Raw genomic sequence first — 23552 nt, forward strand, 5'->3', positions numbered from 1 at the left:
ACCTGCCTGTAGCTGATATGGCAGTGGCAGCTCTGGCCCCCACAGTGGGATCCATGCTGGATTCTCACTGGGATCCTCTTTTCCCAGGAGCTGAGGGCAGGACAGGGCAGAGCCACCTTTCCACCACACCCTGGTCACCCCCAGAGCCCTGCTCTGCCACTGCCCTGTCTTGGGAGGGAGCAGGGCAGCAGCACAGCCCAGGGCACTGCCAGACCCTTTCATCCCATCCCAGGAGCTCCATGATCAGCAGGGAGATGAGTGGGACACAAATGCGTCCCCATGCCCTTCCTCTGCAGCTGTTCCCAATCAAACATTAAATAACCCCAAACCTGTTCTATGAGGAGCTCACAGAGGGCCCTGTTTGAGTTTTACTTACAGGGGAAAAGAGCCTTAATAAGGTTCAGTTTCCTAATTAGCCATTTGATTGTTCCTAATTAGCAGCAGAGCAGAGAGAGGGGGTGAGGTCTGTGCAGCTCTTACAGCTCTGTGCAGTGAAACACTCGCTGGAGTCGAGGGATGAACTCTGTCACCAGCTCCACTTCTCAAGAATAATGAAATCATGGTTCCAGAGGGAAAGGAATGTACTAAGACTGGCTCTTAAATGCTCTGTGGGGACCTGGAATTGCTGGCTGGGATGCAACAGCAGAGAAAGCTCCAGGATTTTTCCCCCAAGAGCTGAAGGAGCCATAGGTGAGGAGCAGCCCCAGATCAGCCCCAGGGGCTCCACCAGGTTCTGATTTCCTGCCCGGGGCAGCAGCAGCTGAGGGCAAGGGAGGGTAAAAATGTGAAAGGATTTTTGGCTGCACCAGGAATGCTCCTCCTCTGGCACGCTCAAGTGTCCAGCCTTGCTGGAGCTGGAGGCTTGCACAACCCCAAGGATCTGATGTTTTTTCCTTGAGTGTCTATAAGGCAAACCTTGAAAACATCCATTTATCCAATGATGGTGGTTCCTTTCCTGACAGATGCTCTGGCTGCCCTCCCATGGCTCCACTACCCTGGCCACGTCACAGCACAGAAACAAAGCACAAACACTTGGTTCTGTACAAAATCAGGAGAATTTTTATTTACAACAACAAGAGGCAAAGGCAGGGTTCACTGCAGGCAGCAGCATTCACATTCCTGCTCCCACCCAACACTGATGGGCACGCAGGAGCCAAATTCTGACTCAGGGACAAGTTTGCTGAGGGATCAGGAGTGCCCAGCCCATGCTTGGCACTGCCCAAGGCACAGGATGGATGTGAGGTACCAGCTGTGCCCCCCTCAGCTGGGACTTTGCTCTCACCCCATCACCACCCTGCCCAGGGCACTGCTCTGCTGGCACAGCCACAAAACACAGCCAGGCTCTCCCCTCCTGGGCCCCAAATGATGGGGGAACCTCTGGCATTCCTTCCCAGCTCTTCCCTGGAAAGAGGCAGAGCTCCCTCAGCTCTGTTTCCCAGCACAGCTTTTCCAGCATGAGGAAGAGGAGCTGCCATTCCTTTGTCCCAGAACCTCCATGAAGGGAGCCCTGTGCAGCTCCTGGCCCTCACTGCACCCCAGGAAGGGCTCAGGAGTAGCTGAGGGGCATTTTCCTCCACAGCCCTCCACAAAGGCAGTTCTTGATCCAGCGCTGCTCCCACTGCTTCACTGCTGTCACCTTGTTGGGTGACTTCAGCATGGTGACACAGCCACACCTGTGGGGACACAGAGGGTGCAGCACTGCTGGGGAGCTGCAGGGATCACGCAGGGATTTGGGGGAAATCAGCTCCTGTCATCTGCAGTGAGCACCAAAACCAGCTGAAACCAGCGAGCAACAATCCCACTGAGGGCTCTGCTGGAGCTGGAGCCTGGCAAGGAACAGCCCCAGCTGCTGTTTATACATGAAACAACTGACAGTCATCTCACAAAAATGATCTGCTACAGAGGCTTTCTATTAAAATCAGTAATTAAAGCTAATTCAATCACATGACTTAGATGGATGCTTGTTCCCTGAGCCATTATCCTGCAATCCAGGCTCTCCCATGAGGGTGGATGAGTAGGGCAGCATGAAATGCAAGCCTGGTGCAAAGATGACCCCAAAATGGGGGCAAGGGCAGTGGGGAAATTCCTCACTCCAGCCCTGCCATGACCACAAAGGTGCTTTAATGATCACACCCACAGAACTGGGCTGTAAAGGAGTTGCTGTAGGCTCTCCTCCAGGCCAGATTACTGTAAGAGCTTTATCTGATTGTTTGATTTTTAACCCAAGGGTCAGGCTGCAACAATGCCACTCTCTTGACAATGACATGGGCACAACCCTAACCAGTTTCAGAGAGCTCCTGAAGGACACAGGACACTCCAAGCCCTGCCCAAGCTCCACTGCAAGTGCCACTTACCTGGTGCAGGACTTGCATTCCTCTGTTGGGTAAGCACCCAGGTGCAGCCGCCTCAGGTGGTCAATTTTGGGCTGTCCAGGGGCCCTGGGGAGGGAGAACAGGATTTTCCTAGAGTGTCACTTTCCATCAGCTGCTCCCAGGACAGAGAGCTGCATCTCACTGACCAACAGGGCAGAAGTTCTGCCCACTTGCCCACCCAGTGCCGTGAGATTCACTGTCACAATTAATCACATTAATTAATGGGGTTTTCCCCCCCACCATTTGCTATCACTTTTCAGTACTTAAAATTCCCAGCCCAACATAAGCTGGGAAAGGAATTTGAGCAGAGAAGACAAACTGCTCTTGGGTCAGAGCAGCAAGGAGACAAGCCAAACCTCAGAGCTGCCAAGAGTCCTTCTCACTGTGCACTGACCCATTCCAGGGGTTTGTACCTGACAAACAACATGTTTGTACAGTTCCAGGGGTTTGTACCTGACAAAGGCATCAAACTGGGAGGAGACAGTGTGGCCAACGAGCCCAGGAGCCTTCCCAAACTGCAGCCTGACCAGCTGCTTGTTCTGCAGCTTGCTGATGATGCCATCGTTGATGGGCAGCCAGTCAATGTTGGGGATGAGCAGCTGGCTGGGCAGGAGGCAGCACTCATCGATCAGGGCATCATCGGGCTCTGTGATGTGATTTTCCTCACGACCTGCGTGGGAAATGAAAGAAAAAAAACCCCTGTGACCTTTACATTTCTCCCTGAGAGCTCCAGAGAGCTGCATGCAGCCTCCTCCTCCACTGCCAACTCAGCCTGGAAAACAATAACCTTGGCAGCAGCACTTGCCCTTTCTCAACGTGCCAGACCCCCTCGGAGTCACGTCCCACCCCGCTGCCGCAGGAATTACAGCTCAGGGCCACACTCACAGCACAGCCAGAGCTTGGTCAGGAGCCTGAAGAGCAGGGACATGCTGTCCTGGGTGTCTGAGGTTGCTGTGTACACGGGCAGGCAGCTGGGCTTCAGCAGCCCCCAGATGCGGATCACCACCATCAGCTCGCGGAACATGCCCAGGGACGCGCCGTCACGCAGGAAGCTGTGCCCAGGCCGCACTGGGGAGCCCTGTGGGGACACAGAGGGGTGGCAGGGGGTCACAGCAGCCTGGGTGAGGCTCACAGCAGCCCCAGCTGCATCCAGGTAGCTCCTGCTTCCAGCAGCACACACTTCCAGAACACGCCGAGGGACGCGCAGGAAGCTGTGCCCAGGCCGCACTGGGGAGCCCTGTGGGGGGACAGAGCTGTGGGAGGGGGTCACAGCAGCCTGGGTGGGCTCACATCAGCCTGGATGGGCTCACACCAGCCTGGGTGGGCTCACACCAGCCTGGATGGGCTCACACCAGCCTGGGTGAGGCTCACACCAGCCTGGAGAGGCTCACACCAGCCTGGATGGGCTCACACCAGCCTGGGTGAGCTCACACCAGCCTGGTGAGGCTCACACCAGCCTGGATGGGCTCACACCAGCCTGGTGAGGCTCACACCAGCCTGGGTGGGCTCACACCAGCCTGGGTGAGGTTCACACCAGCCTGGATGGGCTCACACCAGCCTGGGTGAGGCTCACACCAGCCTGGGTGAGGCCAGCTCTGGTGCCAGATCAAATAGAGACCAGGATCACCAGAACCAGCTCTCCTTGGGTTTTTGTTTTGTTCTTAGTTCAGATTCCATCAGGCAACTTCTACAAAACTCAAACAACATTATAACCACAGGCAGGCTTAACCATGATGTCTGGCTCCAGATCTAAACTCCTTACAGCCAGACTGTTAGCTCAGCTCCCTGGAAAAAGCATCACCATCCTCCAAATTTGTGTGTCAGGGAGTTGTTAGTGCTCTCTTCTCCTCTCGGGAAAAGGTTCCATACTCTTTATCTGACTTGATTAAAAGGTAAATTTTTAAAAATAAGAATGATGGGAAATAACTGATGAAGTTTCTCAGAGGAAGAGGTTATTCTGCCTGCAGACACCCAGATGGGGAATAAGCTTTTCCAGGAGAAGCCCTCTGCATGCAAGCTGAAGGGTTTCACCTGCCCCCATTCCCCATGCCAGCAGGCTGGCACAACTCAGCAGAGTTCTCAAAAGAAAGTGAGGTGTTGTGCAAATCCTGCAGCTTCTAAAGTAAGGAAAGATGGAGCTCACAGCAGCCCCAGCCACCACACTGCATCCAGACAGCTCCTGTTTCCAGCAGCACACACCCTGTGGTGTGCTGGGGATGGTGGAGGGTCACCTGAAGGTGACACCTCTGCAGAGCTCCAAGAGGAGTGTAGAAGGGGCTAAAGTTAGCTAAAGGAGTGAGAAGAAGCTGAGAAGCAAGAAGAAGCTGATAAAAAGCTCTCTCCAAGGCTGTAATCAAGGAGATCAAGAGATTGAAGAAAGATAAGAAGAGAACTTTGCAGCTGGACAAGGTATTTTTAAAAAGTTAATTGAAGTCACTGTAACTTTTCACCAATGGTGTAATGCTGATTTATTGTGGCCAATAGTTAGGGTAGAAGAAGTAGAAACAATTAGAAAGTGTATAAAAGGTCAGCCATGTTCAATAATAAAGAGTTGCCATCTGAGACTGCTTCTGGTCTCTGCTTTGTGTTGTGATCACCTTGACAGCGACAGAGGAGTGTCCCCAAATCCCCCAGGTGCTGGTCAGCAGACCCAGATGGGCATGGGAAGGGCCATTCTCTAATTCTGCTGTTCCTCACTCCTCCCCAGTGCCTGTGCTGACAGGGACATGTGCCCTGTGTGCCCTGGCAAAGCTCCCCAGCACTCCCACGGGTGTTTGTGTCCATGGGTCTCACCTGGTTGGGAAGGCTGGCCAGCAGGTAGAGCACAAAATCCCCCACCCACTGGATGAGCTGCTGCAGGGACTGCAAGGTTGTCATCTCCAGGACAAACTCTTCTGTCTTCAGGTTAATCATCACCTTGTCAATGTCTGGAAGAGAAGCAAGACATTGCCTGGCTCAGGAAAGATGGATCCAAACCTCACACCCCCATTTGGAGGTCACCCTTGTCCTCCTCCACAAACCCAGAGAGGCTGTGACACCATGGGGAACAGCCCAATCCCAAAAGCTGGGAAGGCAGAGCAGGATGAGGCTGTGACACCATGGGGAACAGCCCAATCCCAAAAGCTGGGAATGCAGAGCAGGATGAGGCTGTGACACCACAGGGGAACAGCCCAATCCCAAAAGCTGGGAATGCAGAGCAGGATGAGGCTGTGACACCACAAGGGAACAACTCAATCCCAAAAGCTGGGAATGCAGAGCAGGATGAGGCTGTGACACCACAGGGGAACAGCCCAATCCCAAAAGCTGGGAAGGCAGAGCAGGATGAGGCTGTGACACCACAGGGGAACAGCCCAATCCCAAAAGCTGGGAATGCAGAGCAGGATTCTCAGAGGAAGAGGTTATTCTGCCTGCAGACACCCAGATGGGGAATAAGCTTTTCCAGGAGAGAGGCTGGAAATGCAGAGGCTGGGAATGCAGAGCAGGATGAGGCTGTGACACCATGGGGAACAGCCCAATCCCAAAAGCTGGGAAGGCAGAGCAGGATGAGTTACTGGGAGGCTGTGACACCAAAGAGGACACCCCAATCCCAAAAGCTGGGAAGGCAGAGCAGGATGAGGCTGTGACACCACAGGGGAACAACCCCAATCCCAAAAGCTGGGAATGCAGAGCAGGATGAGTTACTGGGAGGCTGTGACACCAAAGAGGACACCCCAATCCCAAAAGCATCCCAGGATGCTGTGAGCAGTCAGTACCTACATCCGTGATCTTGGAGCAGATCTCGGTGAGCCGGTCCCCGGGGCTCTTGTCAGGGGTGTTGAGGAAATGTGGGCGCAGCAGAGACTTCAGGGTGCAGCTGATGGCAATGAGGAAGAGCTTGGCGTGGTAGTCACACACACGGGCGATGGTGCTGGAGGAGAGCTTGCACAGAGATGCCTTCATGGCAACAATGCGTGTGGAGAGCACCTGAGCCACGGGGAAAAGCAGCAAAAAGGCAGGAATTAGCATAAGCTCATTAAAGCTGCTGCTGCTGCTTTATTCTCTGCTCTCCCTTTCTGCTGCAGGAGTGACAGGAGCCATGCACGTGAGCGCTGTGCTGGGCACGTGCTGCTGCTCCCAGAAATGTGCCAAAAATAGATTTCAGCATCTCACCCCAAGTTTCCAGCAGCTAAGACCCCGCTGATATCAGGGAATGTGAAGCTGCTGATATGAAAGCTCTTCCCAGCTCCATCCCTGCCTGAGCAGGGCACTCAGAGAGCACAGCCAGCAATGTCCTGAGCACTGGCACTGGCTGTACCCCACTCCAAATCCCTGAGCACCCCATGCCCACCCTGGGGGTGAGCCCAGAGCCCCCACCTGCTGCAGGGCTGCATTCTGACGCATGTACTCCTCGTGCAGCTTCTCCACCAGGTTCTGCACCATGCTGGGCTGGACGTGGAGCAGGATGTCCCACCAGTCATAGCCAGTGACCATGCAGTACTCCAGCAGGAACAGCAAGTGCCTCAGGGACATGTTCATGTCCAGCACGTGGCCCATGGAGGGGGAGATGCGGAGCATGCTCAGCTTGAAGGGAGGAAACAAAGAGAAAATGGAATCAGGAGTGTGGTATTTTCAGGAGTGGGGTATTTTCAGGAGTGTGGTATTATCAGGGTCTTCCATGGCAGGAAGGAAATTATGAATCTGACTCCATATTCTTAGAAAGTTAATTTATCATTTTATGTAATAATATAATATAATATAATATAATATAATATAATATAATATAATATAATATAATATAATATAATATAATATAATATAATATTGTAATGTTATAATATTATAACAATATAGCTATATTATATTATAAATTATATAATAGTATATAACATTACATATTATAATATAATATATATAATATATATGATAGACTATCATATACTATACTATTATATATATATATATACATAAAACAGAGAAAAAACAAGCCAGGGCAAGAGGTTCTTGCTCCTGGTAAAACACTTCACAAAAGCCATTAGTTTATTTGTTCTTCTTCTAGTAAACTGCTTTTGGCTTCTATCTAATTGGCTATCCTTAGGTTTGAGGTGAAATCCCAAATCTGTCCAATTAGCTATCCTTGAGGTGAAGTCCCCAAGGTCCTATGAGATGTCTTTTTACCTAACTGAGGAGAGAAACTTCTGGGCTTTTTTTTCCTTTTTTATGAGACCAAGGACAATTTTGCCACTCCATCAACAAGATGGCACATTCCTAAATCCATAATCCACCAACCTTTCCATGACTGTCCACACCAGCCAGGGCCAGGGATGTCCAGGAGAGCTGCATGGCCTTGAAGTGCACCAGGGGCCCTGTGGTGCGCGGGCGTTTGAGGGCTGGCTCGTCCACGGGGCGCTGCGAGGAGGAGCCATAAAACACAGCCATCATCTGCAGGGACAGCCTGTGCACAATGTGCACACTGCCATCATGGAAAGCCAAGGCCAGCCCTGGGGACAGGAGAGGAGTGACACTGAGCAAACAGCTGCTCCCAGTGTGGCAGAGCCCTCACCCAAAGTGGGAGTGTCAGGGTGGGATGGTTGGGAAGGACGGAGATGAGAGATCCCTGAAGCTAGGTTGTGGAATTTGGGGTTTATTGCAAAGAGGGTCTGCTTGGAGCTGCCAGCCACAGCTCAGAGCAGGCCCCAGAGAAGTAAAGACAGTGGTAAAAAAGATGAGAGAGAGAGAGAAGATGAGAGGATAAGAGAGCGAAGTTCCCCTTACAACACAATAAATCTTCTTCTGTGTTGAATATTCTGATTCTCACTAACCAATCTAGTACAAAATACAAATCCTACAGCATTTACATATAGCCTATAAAAATCATTACATTACCATACTGTGTTACATTTTAAACCCTAAAAACTCCTCTTTGGGCCCTTCTGCCAAACCAGTAGGGTCTGCTCTGACCCTTGGGCCTGTCTGCAAGCAGAGGGTGTTGTTCCATCAAAAGGGGATCACCTTCAGTCACCCACACCATTGTTTTCCAGTTGTTCATTCAGTAACCAAGGGATCTCAAAGCTTGCTTTCATTTCAATCTCACTTATAGTTTCCATATTCTCAAAATCTTTTGCCAGACAATCATATTTATAAGGCTTTCCTGCTTCATCTTCCCCAACAAGTGGCCACCACTGAAGCCCATGGAGAAGCCAAAGGGCTGGGGGCTTCTTGGGTTTCTGTCCCTGAGGTACTAAAAAGTCTTTTTTCCCAGCTCTACAAGAAGAAGTCAGATCTGCTTTTCAAGGTTATTTTTCCTTATCTATTCCATTCTTTCTCTGACCTGCTGAGATCTATCCAGCAGGTCAGGCTGTGGCACAGTCCCTGCCCTTGGGGTGGTGTTGGCTTTTTATACTAAGAACTATGTGTACTTTATTTACAATAATTTTCCAATACCTACCACCTATGTTAGACAGTCTGTCTCTACTCTAAACCAATCCAAAAGTGTCACCATCCCAGCAGAAGATGAAGGACAAAAAGAAGAAAGAAGGACAGGACACACCCAGATTCCTCCATCTTGCCTGTTAAACCCCCATTCTAAATCTAAATTCAAGCAAAAGTCACATGTTTATGACAAAAGACAACAGGAATTCCTTACCCAGCCCAGGGAAGAACTTGGTGTCATTTGCCACCTTCAGGTCAGTGTTGGTCAGGGAGATTGGGAGCTTTGGCAGTGCCACAGCTGACACCCGGTCCAGGTCGTTGGTGGCAGACAGGATCCTCCACTTCAGGATCATGGGCTGCTTGTCTCCCACTAGCAATGAGCAAAATGAGTGAAAATAAGCAAATTAGGGAGAATTTTTTCCCACAGAGATCAGAAAATCTGCCCCTATTTCTGCTCAGGCTCCCCCAGGCAGGATCACAGATCAAGTACTGGTGTATTTCTCATATATTTCCAGTATGTTTCTCATATATTTCCCATATATTTCCAGTATGTTTCTCATATATTTCTCATATATTTCCAGTATGTTTCTCTCATAGTTCCCTATTTTTTTCCTGAATTATACAAACAACATGTTTTGCTAAATCTCTCTTGATGCAAGCTCTGCTTTGGGTGACTAAGATCCTTACATACAATAATCCTTTATATTTCACTAAACAAACTGCCCTGATTAATTCTGTTTTATCTGAGATCAGGTGAAACCAGAGCAGGGGATTAATCCAGCTCTGCTGCTCAGTCCTGGTCCTTTGGGAGCCTTTGCTCCACTGGTGGCAGGAAGGGCTGTGCAGCAAAACACAAAAAATTATTTTAAAATCTTTTATTAAGTGAAAGCAACAACCAAACCCCTTCCTGAAAACAGCAAGCTGCTGCCTGTGATGCAAAAAGACAGAATGGACTGAAAACAACTGAAAATAAACATAAGATTCTGAATAATCACAAATATGGGATAATGGATGTGAGAAACTGTGCTGTTTTTTCCCTCAGACCAAGCTCCTGTTCCTGAGAGTGCCCAGAGCAGACTCTTACCCACAGGAGAGATTTGCTGGAAGATGTTGTTGACAGGCAGGCCCTCCTTCCTAAGGGACCAGCACTCCACAATGCTGTTGTTTTGGTTGGAGGCACAAAGCAGCACCTGTGGAACAGAGCCCCCCACCACAAGCATCAAAACAGGGACAACACTGCCCTGGTCATTCCCTCCCTCCATCCCCAGGGTCCTGCTCCAGCAGCAAAAAGCAGAGGATCAAATCAGTGGGAGGTGAGGTGGATTAGGGTTGCAGCTGCACCAAAAGGACAACGAGGAATGCCAAAGGTATTGCAGGACATGCTGGTGACCTCCAGACCTTCTGGGGAAGGCCAGGAGGAGGTTCAGTTTTAGATGTATAGAATAATGTAGTATAGAATAAAGTAATTAAATAGCCTTCTGATATCAATGGAGTCCTCCTCATCATTCCTCCTTCATCAGGAGCAAAAATATCTACTGTTGAGGAGCAAAAATATCCACTAGAAGGGAGGAAAATATCCACTACAGAGGAGCAAAATATCCACTAGAGGGGAGCAAAAATATCCACTACAGGGGAGCAAAAATCTCCACTATAGGGGAGCACAAATCTCCACTATAGAGGAGCAAAATATTCACTATAGGGGAGCACAAATATCCACTATAGGGTAGGGAAAATATCCACTATAGAGGGGCAAAAACATCCACTAGTGGGGAGCACAAATATCAACTACAGGGGAGCACAAATATCCGCTATGGGGAGCAAAAATCTCCACTAGAAGGGAGCACAAATATCCGCCACAGGGGAGCACAAATACCCACTATAGAGGAGCACAAATATCCACCACAGGGGAGGAAAAATATTCACTATAGAGGAGCAAAATATCCACTAGAGGGGAGCAAAAATATTCACTATAGGAGAACAGAATATTCACTAGAGGGGACCAAAAATATCTGCTATAGAGGAGCACAAATACCCACTACAGGGGAGCAAAAATCTTTACTATGGGGGAGCACAAATATCCACTATCAGGGAGCAAAGATTTCCACTACAGGGGAGCACAAACATCCACTATGGAGGAGCAAAAATTTCCACTATAGGGAAGCAAAATATCCACTAGAGAGGAGTAAAAATATACACTACAGGGGAGCACAAATATCCACTATTGGGGAGCAAAATTCTCCACTATGGGGGAGCAAAATATCCACTAGAGGGGAGCAAAAATATCCACTACAGGGGAGCAAAGATTTCCACTACAGGGGAGCAAAAATCTCCACTATAGGGGAGCACAAATCTCCACTATAGGGGAGCAAAATATTCACTACAGGGGAGCACAAATATCCACTATAGAGGAGCACAAATATCCACCACAGGGGAGGAAAAATATTCACTATAGAGGAGCAAAATATCCACTAGAGGGGAGCAAAAATATCTGCTATAGAGGAGCACAAATACCCACTACAGGGGAGCAAAAATCTTTACTATGGGGGAGCACAAATATCCACTATCAGGGAGCAAAGATTTCCACTAGAGGGGAACACAAACATTCACTATGGAGGAGCAAAAATATCCATTATAGGGAAGCAAAATATCCACTAGAGGGGAGCACAAATATCCACTATAGAGGAGCAAAATATCCATTATAGGGGAGCAAAACTCTCCACACCAGCCCACCTGCTCTGACATGTCCCGGGCCAGGAATTTCAGGTGGGTGATGGCCGGGTACTTGTCCTTGCGCGCGGGGTCGGTGGTGCAGCGCATGAAGAGCGAGGGCAGGATCTCGGTGTCAATCTTGCACTTCTCGTTCACCACGCTGACACAAACCTTGTAGAACTGCACGGGGGAGGTGCTGCTGCCATCAGACGTGGCCACCACGATGTTGCCCCCGCCCGTGAAGGCGACGTCGGCCAAGGCCACGCGGCAGCGGAGGCGGCAAAGGCTCTCGGTGGCCGTCAGCACCTGCCCGTTGGGCTTGAGCAGGGACACGGTGACCAGGCCACTGATGGTCACAGCAATCCAGCCCTCCATGGGCTTCCCACCAAACAGAGTCAGGGATGGAGAGAATTTCACCCGGGAAAACTTCTCGCCAAAGTTCGAGGCTCCAGACTGGAACAAAGGGCAAAAAAATTTGAGTGTTCGCAGACAAAATTAGAAAAAAAGTAATTAATTAGCGTTCCGATATCAATGGAGTCCTCCTCATCATTCCTCCTTTGTTGGGAGGAAAAATATCCACTATAGAGGAGCACAAATATCCACTATAAGAGAGCAAAAGGGAAGGGAAGGGAAGGGAAGGGAAGGGAAGGGAAGGGAAGGGAAGGGAAGGGAAGGGAAGGGAAGGGAAGGGAAGGGAAGGGAAGGGAAGGGAAGGGAAGGGAAGGGAAGGGAAGGGAAGGGAAGGGAAGGGAAGGGAAGGGAAGGGAAGGGAAGGGAAGGGAAGGGATCAGCCTTCTGAGAACATGGAGTCAGATTCTCATCTCTTCCCTCACAAAGCCCACAGCAGAATTCCAGCCCAGATCCCTCAGGAAGCTCAGACAAACCTTCTCCACGTGCAGAGCCAGCTTGACCCCATTGTGCAGCCAGGACAGGGCCACCACAGGGTCCCCTTCCACCACGCTGCCCACTGTGTTCTCCCAGCTGTTGGCCAGGTGATCTGTCATGCTCCAGCACTTGATGTGGCCATCAGCATCTGCTGAGAGCAGCCTGGAGCCTGTGACAATGACACTGTGTGAGAACAGGGGGAAGAGCCAAAATTCCACCAGGAATTGCACCCCATCCCTTTGAGGTGGGACATGGTGACAATGACACTGCCTGAGAACAGGGAGAATGGCCAAACCCCCACCAGGAACTGCACCCCATATCCTTGGGGGTGGGACATGGTGACAGTGACACTGAGAGCAGAGGGAACAGCCAAAACCCCACCAGGAATTGCACCCCATCCCTTTGGGACATGCACAGCAGGGCAGGGACACGGTGACAATGACACTGCATGAGAACAGGGGGAATAGCCTGGACCCTGTGACAATGACACTGCATGAGAGCAGGAGGAACAGGTAAAACCCCCCAAGGAATTGCACCCCATTACTTTGGGACATGAAGAGCAGGGGTGGGACATGGTGACAATGACACTGAGAACAGGGGGAACAGCCTGGAGCCTGTGACAATGACACTGCATGAGAACAAGGGGAACAGGTAAAACCCCAACAGGGAATTGCACCCCATTGCTTTGGGGTGGGACATGGTGACAATGACACTGAGAACAGGGGGAACACCCAAAACCCCCCACGGAATTGCACCCCATTACTTTGGGGCATGCAGAGCAGGGGTGGGGACACGGTGACAATGACACAGAGCCCAGCCCACCTGACTGATCCCACTCCAAACAGGTGATGACCTCAGTGTGGCCCGAGTTGACAGAGTAGACATCCCAGGGGTGCTCGGTGTCGATGATATGAACCATGTGGGTGAGATCTGTGTGAACAGAGAAGTGATTTCCTGTCCCTTGGCACTGCTGCTGAGCCTCAGAGCCTCGGGTGATGCAGGGAAAAATATAAAATATTTTATAGAAAATTTATCATTTATAGGAATGATTTGGGGTAGTGCTGGGAACTCAGTGCTCGGTCCTGGTTTAGGGGAAACAAAACCACTCCAGGGAACAAACGCAGAGGGTGAAAGCTGGGAGGAAAAGGAGGAGAGCAGGCTCCAGGGGCAGGGCAGAGCTCCGGGCCAGCGGATCCCCGCCTCTCCCGGGAGCACCGGGAGGGATTTCCCGAGGGGCTCTCGGTACCTTTCTCCTCCTCATTGCGGAGGTCCGTGGTGAAGGCGATGAGGTTGCGGCAGGACCAGGCGCACACCAGCGGGATGGACGGGCAGTGGTTGCTCTTGGGTTTCTTCTCCCACTCGCACACGTAGGCCAGGTCCATCCCGCCGGGACACCGGACACCGGGACACCGGATACGGGACACCGGGACAGCCTCGGTCCTGCCTGCGGGCGACACAAGGCCGGTCACACCGAACCCCAGCCGGAGGGGCTATAGCGGGGGGCGCAGGACACGGTTTGGGACAGCCTCGCACCGGGAGAGACCCCGGCGGTACCGGGGGGAGGCGGAGGGAGCGGCCCGCGGGTATCGAGCCTACGGCGGGTGGGAGGGTCCCGGGGCCGGACACGGGGAGGTGCCGGGGGGACACGGGGCCGGCGGGAAGGTCACAGGAGGGGCCTGGGAGCGCTCACAGGCGGCTCCCGGCGGTCCCGATCCCGCCTCACTCACCGGGGCCCGCCGCTCCTCAGGACCCCCTCGCCTCCGCGGGCTGCCCGTGGCGCGCCTGATCGGCGTGCTCAGGCACTGCCGCGGACACTCTCAGAGAGCTCATTAGCATAAAAAACTACCCAGAAGCCACCGCGCCGAACAGCGAACAGAACCGGCGTATTTTTAAAATTTTGGTAAAACCTGAGGAAAATACCGAGTGAAAGATTGAGAAATAACTGAGGGAGCTCATTGTGCATTCCATACCGAACCACAGTATAGTCACCGTATGGTGACGGTGGTGTACTTCTAGACCTTTAAATACCGCTGCGGGCTCGGGTACACTCGTGCTCGCTTCGGCAGCACATATACTAAAATTGGAACGATACAGAGAAGATTAGCATGGCCCCTGCGCAAGGATGACACGCAAATTCGTGAAGCGTTCCATATTTTTCGCACCCCGCCGCACCCACATTTTCCATCCCGTGCCCAACCAGCGGCCCCCAAACCCCTCCCCAAGCCTCCTCCTCATCTTCCTCATCATCATCCCCATGGAGACACAGAGCCGGAGCAGGGGAGCACCGTTTTTATTGTTGCTGAACCAGCGAAGGAGGCGCGAGGGGCTCCCCGGGGTCTGGGGGTGCCCGCGATTAACGGCAGTCGGTGACATCGTGGGACAAGAGCAACCAGCAAAAATTTCCCTGCGAGCAACCCTTGGCACATAGAGGGACCCCCAAAATGCCCCACGGAAAAGCAGAGCCCACCCCTCCAGCACACACACATATGTAAATACACACACGTGATAAAACACACAAGCTATATTACATTTAAAAACAGCCCCGTTTTGCAGGCTGGGCATGGGGTAAAAAGCACCGGGAGCTGCCCACACCCAGCCCTGGTCAGGCCTCGTGGGTCTGGGGGTGCCCACGGTTAATGGCATCGTGGTACAAGAGCAACCAGCAAAAATTTCCCTGCGAGCAACCCTTGGCACATAGAGGGACCCCCAAAATGCATCATCTGCCCCCCCATGGAAAAGAAGAGCCCCGAAGGGGCCTGCACCCCTCCAGCACACACACACACGTAAATACACACACGTGATAAAAAACACAAGCTATATTACAGTTAAAAACAGCCCCGTTCTGTAGACAGGGCATGGGGTAAAAAGCACCCAGAGCTGCCCACACCCCGCCCCGGCCGAGCCTCCTGGGTCTGGGTTAATGGCAGTCAGTGACACGGTGGGACAAGAGCAACCAGCAAAGATTTCCCTACGAGCAACCCTTGGCATATCTGCCCCCCCATGGAAAAGCAGAGTCCCCTGCACCCCTCCAGCACACACACACACACACACATGTGTAAATACACACACACATACACACGTGATAAAAAACACAAGCTATATTACACTTAAAACCAGCCCCGTTCTGCAGGCTGGGCATGGGGTAAAAAGCACCGGGAGCTGCCCACACCCCGCCCCGGCCGAGCCCCCGGTGGGCTGCGGGAACAACGGGAACGCGGCAGCCCCGGAGGGAACGCGGCAGCCCCGAGGCTCTTCCGCCGCCTCAGCGATTGCTCAGCAGCCGCCCGGGAGCTGCTGTTTCACCGCAGAAAAATCTGGACCCACATCACCCCACCGAGGGAGGCTGGCCCCGCCTGATTCTTTTTTAAAAACACCTGGGTTATAAATAGACACACGAGCAGTTCCAGCAGGGCTGTGCTGGCAGCAGGGCGGGCGAGAGGCACCTGCTCTGCACCCTGTGCCCTGCTGCCAGCACAGCCACAAAGCCCCGGCCTGGGAGCAGGGGAAGGGCTGAGGAGGGTCCGGGAGAGGCTGCACAGGACACACGAGGGGCTGTGGGGGCAGCATCAGCTCATCTGGCCCAGGTAGTCTGAGAGCAGCAGCTCCGGGGGCAGGAACACGCGGTGTTTGTTGCTCACTTTCATCTGGCGCTTCCCTTCGATGTCCGAGCCTGTGGGTGGGATGGAGAGGTCAGCACAAGCCTGCTCATCCTCTCAGGGGTCTCCAACAGCCCTTCCCCTCCTCTCCCTGGGGTTTGTGGTGAGCACAGGCTCCCTGTTTTCTGTCCCCTCCATCCTGGGGCTCATGGTGAGCACAGGCTCCCTGTTTTCTGTCCCCTCCATCCTGGGGTTTGTGGTGAGCACAGGCTTCCTCTTTTCTGTCCCTTCCATCCTGGGGTTTGTGGTGAGCACAGGCTCCCCTGTTTTCTGTCCCTTCCATCCTGGGGTTTGTGGTGAGCACAGGCTCCTCTGTTTTCTGTGCCCTCCATCCTGGGGTTTGTGGTGGGCACAGGCTCCTCTGTTTTCCGTGCCCTCCATCCTGGGGTTTGTGGTGAGCACAGGCTTCCCTGTTTTCTGTGCCCTCCATCCTGGGGTTTGTGGTGAGCACAGGCTGCCCTGTTTTCTGTGCCCTCCATCCTGGGGCTCACTCTCCCCATCATTAGTGCACAGGCTGATTGCCACAATTGGCTCCTAATGAAACAGCAGAGCCTCCTCTGGAGGGATGGAGCCTTATTCCATCCCTGCCTTGGCAACAAAACCTTTGGGGATGCCCAGAATGGCACGGTTGATCCTTGGGAGGAGGAAGCAGCTGCAGGAGAAGGAACCCCGTGAGCAGATTCTAGCTCTGGACCACCCAAATTTGCCCTCAGTGCCAGGTCTGGCTGAGCTTGGTGACCACTGGGGCTGCCCAGAGAGCTCAGGGCATTGCTGGGGAAGAAGCAGAAGGGACATGGGGTTATCTCTGAGCCCCAGGGCAAGGCGGGGCCCAGAGGAGGAAGGGAGGAAAAGATAGTGATGGAGGCAAAGGGGAAAAACAACATCAACAAAGTGAAAATCAAAACTAAAACCAAGCAGACACGGGGCTCTTACTGGCAGAGACGAGATCCATGTACTGGCAGAGGGCGTGGAGCAGGAGCCTCTCAAAGCTGGGGGAGAGGGGACAGGGTTAGTTAGAGCCTGACCTGTGTGTGCCTGCCCTGCCCTCCACCCTGGGGACACACAGAACAGGCCAGGTGGGTGTTCTGTGCTCCCAAATCCCCTCTGCAGCCTGGGGAACCCCAGAGATGGGGAAATACCTGTTATCCATCAGTGCTGTGTACACAGATTGAGGGGTGACAGAGAAGAAGGCCAGCAGCTCCTCCTCCAGCCCCTCCAGAGTCCCCTGTGAGGAGAGACAGGAATTCAGTGAGGAAAGGACAGTGATGGCACAACTGATTCCCCAAGATTTACTGCCAGCAGCTCCTGGGCAAATTAATTGGATGGCAGACAGCAGGAGGAGGAGGAATCTCCCATCTCCAGCCCCTGGGGCAGGGAAGGATCCAGCTCCTGCCAACTGTGTGTGCCAAGGGCTGGCACCATCCCTGGTGCTCACAGCCAACAGCCAAAGCTCAGTGAGCCCTGAGACACAGAGCAGCACACTGAAGGCAAACAAAAAGGAGCCCAGGCTGCATTGAGAGGCTCTAATTAGCACCAGGGCAAAACAAACAGAGCCCCAGAGAGCAGACGGAGCAGGGAGGCAGCACCCCCAGGGCTGGCAGAGCAAGTGCAGGGCTGCTCTCACCTCCCTCCTTTTACCCCCTTTCAAAATACATCAGAGTTGCCCCAAATTTCACCTTGTCGCAGACATCTTTTTATGAAAAATCCTTTCTTTAGGATTTCTTTCCTCCTGAGAAGCTGAGAGGCCTCAGGAACAAAATGTAAACATTGATTATCTGCTGCTGTGGAATGCAACAGGTGCATCTGTGATTGGCCCATGTTGGTTGTTTCTAATTAATGGCCAATCACAGCCTAGCTAGCTCAGACAGAGAGCCGAGCCACAAAACCTTTGTTATCATTCTTTCTGATTCTATTCTATTCTTAGCTAAGCCTCCTCATTAAACCTTTTCTTCTATTCTTTTAGTATAGTTTTAATGTAATACATATAACAAAATAATAAATCAAGCCTTCTGAAACATGGAGTCAGATCCTCATCTCTTCCCTCATCCTAAGACCCCTGTGAACACGGTCACATTATCTCTCTCCTTCCAGGGGCACTTTAATCCCCTTTCAAAATACATCAGAGCTGCCCCAAATAACCTTGTGTGGGTCACTGTGAGGACCCCAAAGGCTGTACTGCGGTCCCCATGCCCAGTTTCACCTGTCACCTGCTGTCACTGCACAGAAACTGGGAAACAACCACTAAAAAAAGCCCTGTAAGCGCCAGAAAAATCTGAACTGAGCCAGGAAAAGCCCATGTGCTGGGAGCTGGATGTGTGTCTGCAGCGCGAGCACGTTCCCAGGAGCTGCTCTGAAATGTGGCACAAGGTCAGGGCACAGCTCTGGGCTGTGCAGGGACCCCTGGCAGCCCCCACTGTTGTCAAGTCATGGTTTGCCTCAGATATTCTGGGTTTCTCCCTCATAATTCCCTCCCAGGTGTGTCAGACACCTCTCCTTTCCCCTCAGAACACTGTCTGTCAATCCTGGAATTCCAGATAGGCACTTTCAAAGGATGCCCTCTACCCCTGGGGGGGCATTGGGCCATCCAGGTGTCCTTTGTCCCTTTGTCCCTCCCCTCCTGTCCCTGCTTGGTGGCTCCCTGCCCCTCTCCCCGGGGTTAAAGGAGCAGCAACCACGGGCTCAGGGAGTTCTGTTGGAGCTGTGCTGGATTCAGAGGCCTGTGGGCCAGAATAAAGCTCTGGATCCAAACCCTCCATCAGAACCGACTCCTTTCCTTCACCATAACCTTAAAGCTTCTCCACAGAGGGAAACCTGAGGAGCAGCCCCTGTTATGGGGGGAAGCTCCATCCCAGCACCACCAGAGCTCCTGCAGGCCTGGAATTGTCCCCACAGGCCCAGCTGCAGCACCCAGCCAGCCAAAAGTGTCTGTGGGTGAAACACCCCAAATCCACAGCCAAAAGTGTCTGTGGGGTGAACACACCACAGACAGCCAAATTGGGTGACACCACCAAAAGTGTCTGTGGGTGAAACAACCACAATCCAGCTAGCCAAAAGTGTTTTGGGGTGGAAATCACACACACACATCCAAGTGTCTCTGAGGTGAAACACCACACATCCCACAGCCAAAAATGGGGTGAAATCACCACACACCCAGCCAGCCAAAAGCGTCTGTGGGGTGAAAACACCACAGTGCCACTATTTGGTCAAGCAGCAAGGGCCAGACAAGCTCAGGCACGTCCTGTCCAACTATACTATATAATATATACTATATGCTATATACTACATTTTATATATATATATTTAAAAATATATATATGTTTATATATAATAAATATTTATATATATTATACATTATATATTATACATTATATATAAAATATATAATATATTATATATAATATATATTTTATTTATACATTATATAATATTTATATGTAATATTTTTATCTATTTTATTTAGATATCTATATTTTATTGGTAATAATTCCAACACCCCAGAGACCCCCACTGTGCCAGGCTGTCCCCAGCTCACCATGGGGATCCTGCCCCTCTTCAGGGTGGCACGCAGGCGGCGGCTGATGCGCTGGAAGCACTCCTGGGGGGTGTAGGCAGGGAGCTCTGCTGGAAGGAAAAGGGATTTAGGCACAGCTAACACAACTCCAGAGCCCGCAGTGTCACTTTTTGGGAGGAGCCAGTGTCCCCCTAGCTGCTCTCTTTACAGTCACCCCTAAAACAGCAATGCCCTCCCCAGCACAGGGGGTTTGGGGGTGGCTGTGCCCATCATCCCAGCCACTTCTGGCTCTCAAAAACCCTCCCAGGTCCATGCTGGGGGTCTACAGGCATAATCCCCCCCCATTGCCACACCCATAGGGTGAGCTCAGGGATCCCCTGGCCCCACCACAGACAGGGAGTGGGTGCAGCCCTCCCAGAATGTACACAAGGAAGGAAAGGGAGAGGCTGTCCCCACCCTGGTTCCCCTCCCAGCACCTTTCCACTTGTCCTCATTCTTGACAGGCAGCTTCCTCCTGTGCTTCTTCCTGGCCTCCTCCTCCAGGTAGAGCAGGACCCTCTCCTGCTCCTCTCCCGAGCGGTTCATGAAGTCGTTCCAGATCTGACAAGAGAAGCCACCAAGCCCCACTACAGAGGTCTGAGGGTGCACAGTCACCCAGGGCCCCTTCCCACACCCCATGAGCCCCCTCTTCACCCTCTGATCCCCAGGGATGGCCCTGAGTGTGGCCCTGTCACACCAGGGAGAGGCCACGTTTCAAAACACCCAGTGTGAGGCAATGGGGGTTTGGCAAGGGGCTTGGTGCAGGAGGAAGTGCTGCAGCTCACCAGGCACTCACTGCCCTGCAGCCACAACTCTCCATGAGAGCATCTGCCTGGAAATTCCCCCATTCCAGGGATGCCAGGAGCCCATCATCCCCCAGCACACACAGATCCCATCCTGACACCAAACCAGGCAGAATCTGCCGTGCAGCAGCTCAGGGCACAGGGATGGATGGAGGAGTGAACTACAAGCATGACACACCAATCCAGTGTCCCCAAGGCAGCGGGGTGGCTGCACCCACCTCCACATAGGTCTCATTGTTGCAGGCCTCAGTGAAGATGCTGGGGGTGGCAGAGTGGCTGAGCTCTCCCTCGTCGCTCCCGCAGTCATCCTGCTCCAGAAGGGTCATCAGGTAACGAGCTGGGGCCAAGAGCAAAGCCTCAGAGGGGGGAAAAGCACCTCCAGAGAGGCTCCTTGCCCCCAGAACAGCTCAGGGGTTGCCCTGGGGGAGAAACCCTGCTGGTGCTTACTGTTCTCCAGCCTCTGGAGGCTCTTGCGGCCCTTGGCCCTGGGGATGAGGTCAGAGTTGCGGATGGCTTTGTTGATGTAGTACTGCTTCCTCTTGGATGGAGAGAAACGCTTGGAGGGGGAGTCCTGCAGCAGGGGCAGGCAGTCCTCGATCCTCCTGGGGGGCACAGCAGCAGGGGTGAGCCCAGCTGAGGGCGCTGGGGCAGCCACAGCAGCGGGATGGGGCACCGGAGCATCAGCACCATTGTTACAGCAACACATCCTCCTTCTCCCTCGGGTCACCGTGACCTCCAAGCTCTAAGCAGCTGTGTGTCAGCACTGGGAGGGCCAGGTAATTAACCTGGGTGATTAACCTGGGCAATTAAGTGTGCCACACAGGAAGCAAAGCGATGGATCCGTCCCTGCTCACCAGGAAGCAAAGCAATGGATCCATCCCCTCACGCTCACCGTGGTCGTGAGCGGGTTGGCACCGACCCTGCCACCTGCAGGAACAGCACCCCAGCCTGGCACCTGCCAGCTCCTGGGGGCACCCAAAGGTGCTCTGCTCACCACACAGTCAGGGTGTTGCTTGGTCACAGGCACAGCTGAGGAATGACCACAAAACTGAGGTGTTTTATGGGAAAATGAAGCAACGCCACGAGCGCTGTGCTGAACGCAACTGCTCGGGTTTCAAAGTTTACCAAACACCAAAGACAGGAAGTTTCACTGCCTTCACTTCCCCTCAGGGTCGTGTGGGTTTCCTTTAGCATAGCACAAGGTGGGGGAGAAAATCAACACCCCTGAAAGAACCCCCAGGAGTGTCCATCCAGGACCAGGAGCTGCCCAGAGTGACCACTGCTTCCACTGCCACAGCCTTGTGTCGCAGACATCTTTTCATGAAAATCCTTTCCTTAGGACTTTTTTCCTCCTGAGAAGTTGAGAGGCCTCAGGAACAAAATGTAAACAAGATTATGTGCTGCTGTGGAATGCAACAGGTAGATCTGTGATTGGTCTCATAGAGTTGTTTGTAATTAATGGCAAACCACAGCCCAGCTAGCTCAGCTGTCTGTCCGAGCCACAAACCTTTGTTATCATTCCTTTCTATTCTATTCTTAGCTAGCTTTCTGATGAAACATTTTCTTCTATTCTTTTAGCATAGTTTTAATGTAATATATATCATAAAATAATAAATCAAGCCTTCTGAAACATGGAGTCAGATCTCCGTCTCTTCCCTCACCCAAGAACCCCTGTGAACGCCATCACAGCCTTGCTCCATCCACAGGGCCCTGTCCCCACCGTGTCCCCTCCTTTCCAGCATTTATGGGAGCCCCAGTCCTGCAATCAGGTGCTGGCAGAGCTGATCTGGGCACAGGGCAGAGCAGGTTGTGCTGTCCGATTGCAGCCTGGGCTAACAGCCAGCTCCTCACCCTCGCCAAAACCTTGATTTTTTTCCCCTTTTCCTGCATGGGGGCAGTGATACGGTCTTAGCTGCTGGTGGGGGGTAAAAAATAAACAACCACCGGAGAGAAAACCATGTCAAAGGTGGGCTTGGAAAGAATAAAAGAGACTCAGGTATCAAGGCAATGCCCAGAGGACGGGTGGGGAGCAGTAACCCAACCTGCCACAGCCAGCAACCAGGGCTGGCGGATCAAGTTGTGATACAAAGACGGTTACAAAAACCTGAATAAACAGAGGGAGTCACCTTACACCGGCCCCAGCTCGAGGGTTTGAGTACACAGCTGCGAGCCGGGCACTCCCTGGAGCCGACACAGCCCCAAAGGAGATGTCAAAACCCAGAGGGAGCACCCCCGGGCACCGTGGCTGGGAAGGGAACAGGCTGAGCCACACTTAGCTCTGCTCCTGAAGCCTTCAGGGCTGTTTGAGGCTGCCCTGGCACCGGGCACTGCCACGTCTGCCCTGGCACTGCCACCTCCGCCCAGTGCCAGCCTGGAGGGAGGGTCACAGGGGACAGCGACCTCGGGACAGTGACCCGTGTCGGGCCAGCATCGGTGCCAGGCTGAGATGGGACCCCAGGAGGGATCATTCAAACCGTGACCCCGGGGACACCGGGCCTGGCAGACAGACAGACAGACAGACAGACACTCCTGCTCTCTCCTCCTGTCCCATTCCCAAGGAACGCGTTCCCTGCCGGGGGATTTCGGAGCTATTCCTGTCACTGACCCCTTGGCAGCAGAATAAAGTCGTTCCGCAGCTCCGTCCCGAGGCCTCGGTACACCGGTGCAGGAGCGGGGGGCTCCAGCCCACCCCCGGTGACCGGGAGGAGCACCGTGACCTCCAGGGGATAAACGCTAATTATAAGGTTCATTATGCCGGTGCCGGGCTCCGCTCTGACACCGCCCGCGGGCCCGGGGAGCTGGGGACGGGCTGTCCCGGGAGGCGCCGCCGCCGCCGCCGCTCCCCGCCCGCACCGACAGCCCGGGGGGCTCCAGCCCGCACCGACCGCCCCACGGCCCGCCCGGCCCCGGGCCCGCACTCACGGGAACGGCTCCTCGGGGCCCGCGCCGCCCCGCAGCACCACCATGGCGCGCCGGGACTGGGATCGGAACCGGGACGGTGACCACAACCGGGACCGGGACCTCCCTCCGCCTCCTCCACCCCCGGCCCGCACCGGCGGCACCGGGCCCGGCACCGCCCGCTGGAAGTGACGTCACGGGAGGCGGGGGCACGGGAAGCCCGCCCCGGGCGTCGCGGGAGGTGGGGCACCGGGGGTGCTTCGGGGAGCCC

The 23552-nt window shown here is 53.2% G+C and overlaps 2 protein-coding genes and 1 non-coding gene across 5 annotated transcripts; 1 reads left to right on the top strand and 2 right to left on the bottom strand.

Moving 5' to 3' along the window:
* Nucleotides 1-1036: 1036 nt before the first annotated feature.
* On the bottom strand, nucleotides 1037-14156 carry MED16 (mediator complex subunit 16). 3 transcript variants are annotated; one of them, XM_064734388.1, is made up of 15 exons: nucleotides 14102-14156; nucleotides 13621-13818; nucleotides 13197-13304; nucleotides 12374-12543; nucleotides 11511-11942; nucleotides 9865-9970; nucleotides 8995-9150; nucleotides 7638-7849; nucleotides 6726-6932; nucleotides 6125-6335; nucleotides 5166-5299; nucleotides 3258-3450; nucleotides 2826-3042; nucleotides 2355-2438; nucleotides 1037-1673 (listed from the first exon to the last, which is right to left on the bottom strand). In XM_064734388.1, exons 2-15 carry the CDS (start codon nucleotides 13754-13756, stop codon nucleotides 1547-1549), a joined length of 2493 nt encoding a protein of 830 aa, XP_064590458.1. In that variant the 5' UTR covers nucleotides 13757-13818; nucleotides 14102-14156; the 3' UTR covers nucleotides 1037-1546. The 3 variants fall into 3 exon arrangements, with proteins under 3 accessions (XP_064590458.1, XP_064590460.1, XP_064590457.1); XM_064734390.1 differs by lacking the exon at nucleotides 14102-14156 and adding an exon at nucleotides 14065-14083; XM_064734387.1 differs by lacking the exon at nucleotides 14102-14156 and adding an exon at nucleotides 13908-14035.
* A 268-nt stretch (nucleotides 14157-14424) lies between these two features.
* LOC135459021 (U6 spliceosomal RNA) lies at nucleotides 14425-14531 on the top strand. The gene has a single exon (XR_010442957.1). It is a non-coding gene; the product is annotated as a U6 spliceosomal RNA (small nuclear RNA).
* A 117-nt stretch (nucleotides 14532-14648) lies between these two features.
* On the bottom strand, nucleotides 14649-23468 carry R3HDM4 (R3H domain containing 4). Its single transcript, XM_064734444.1, has 8 exons — nucleotides 23306-23468; nucleotides 20831-20985; nucleotides 20602-20720; nucleotides 20018-20141; nucleotides 19563-19648; nucleotides 17170-17255; nucleotides 16964-17019; nucleotides 14649-16044 (listed from the first exon to the last, which is right to left on the bottom strand). The coding sequence occupies exons 1-8, from the start codon at nucleotides 23347-23349 to the stop codon at nucleotides 15941-15943; spliced, it is 774 nt and encodes a 257-aa protein (XP_064590514.1). The 5' UTR covers nucleotides 23350-23468; the 3' UTR covers nucleotides 14649-15940.
* Nucleotides 23469-23552: the final 84 nt, after the last annotated feature.

Source organism: Zonotrichia leucophrys, chromosome 28, assembly GCF_028769735.1.
Source record: "Zonotrichia leucophrys gambelii isolate GWCS_2022_RI chromosome 28, RI_Zleu_2.0, whole genome shotgun sequence".
In the NCBI taxonomy this organism is placed as follows: domain Eukaryota; kingdom Metazoa; phylum Chordata; class Aves; order Passeriformes; family Passerellidae; genus Zonotrichia; species Zonotrichia leucophrys.

Excerpts from the sequence above, each read along its gene's own strand:
- R3HDM4 (XM_064734444.1), bottom strand. The coding sequence starts at position 23,349 with ATGGTGGTGCTGCGGGGCGGCGCGGGCCCCGAGGAGCCGTTCCC. Across the intron at positions 20,986-23,305 it reads GGCCCCGAGGAGCCGTTCCC|GAGGATCGAGGACTGCCTGC; the intron begins GTGAGTGCGGGC and ends TGTGCCCCCCAG. Across the intron at positions 17,256-19,562 it reads AGAGGGGCAGGATCCCCATG|GGGACTCTGGAGGGGCTGGA; the intron begins GTGAGCTGGGGA and ends CTCTCCTCACAG.
- MED16 (XM_064734388.1), bottom strand. The coding sequence starts at position 13,756 with ATGGACCTGGCCTACGTGTGCGAGTGGGAGAAGAAACCCAAGAGCAAC. Across the intron at positions 11,943-12,373 it reads TGGCTCTGCACGTGGAGAAG|TCTGGAGCCTCGAACTTTGG; the intron begins GTTTGTCTGAGC and ends CCTTTGTTCCAG. Across the intron at positions 9,151-9,864 it reads CCAGCAAATCTCTCCTGTGG|TGGGAGACAAGCAGCCCATG; the intron begins GTAAGAGTCTGC and ends GCTCATTGCTAG.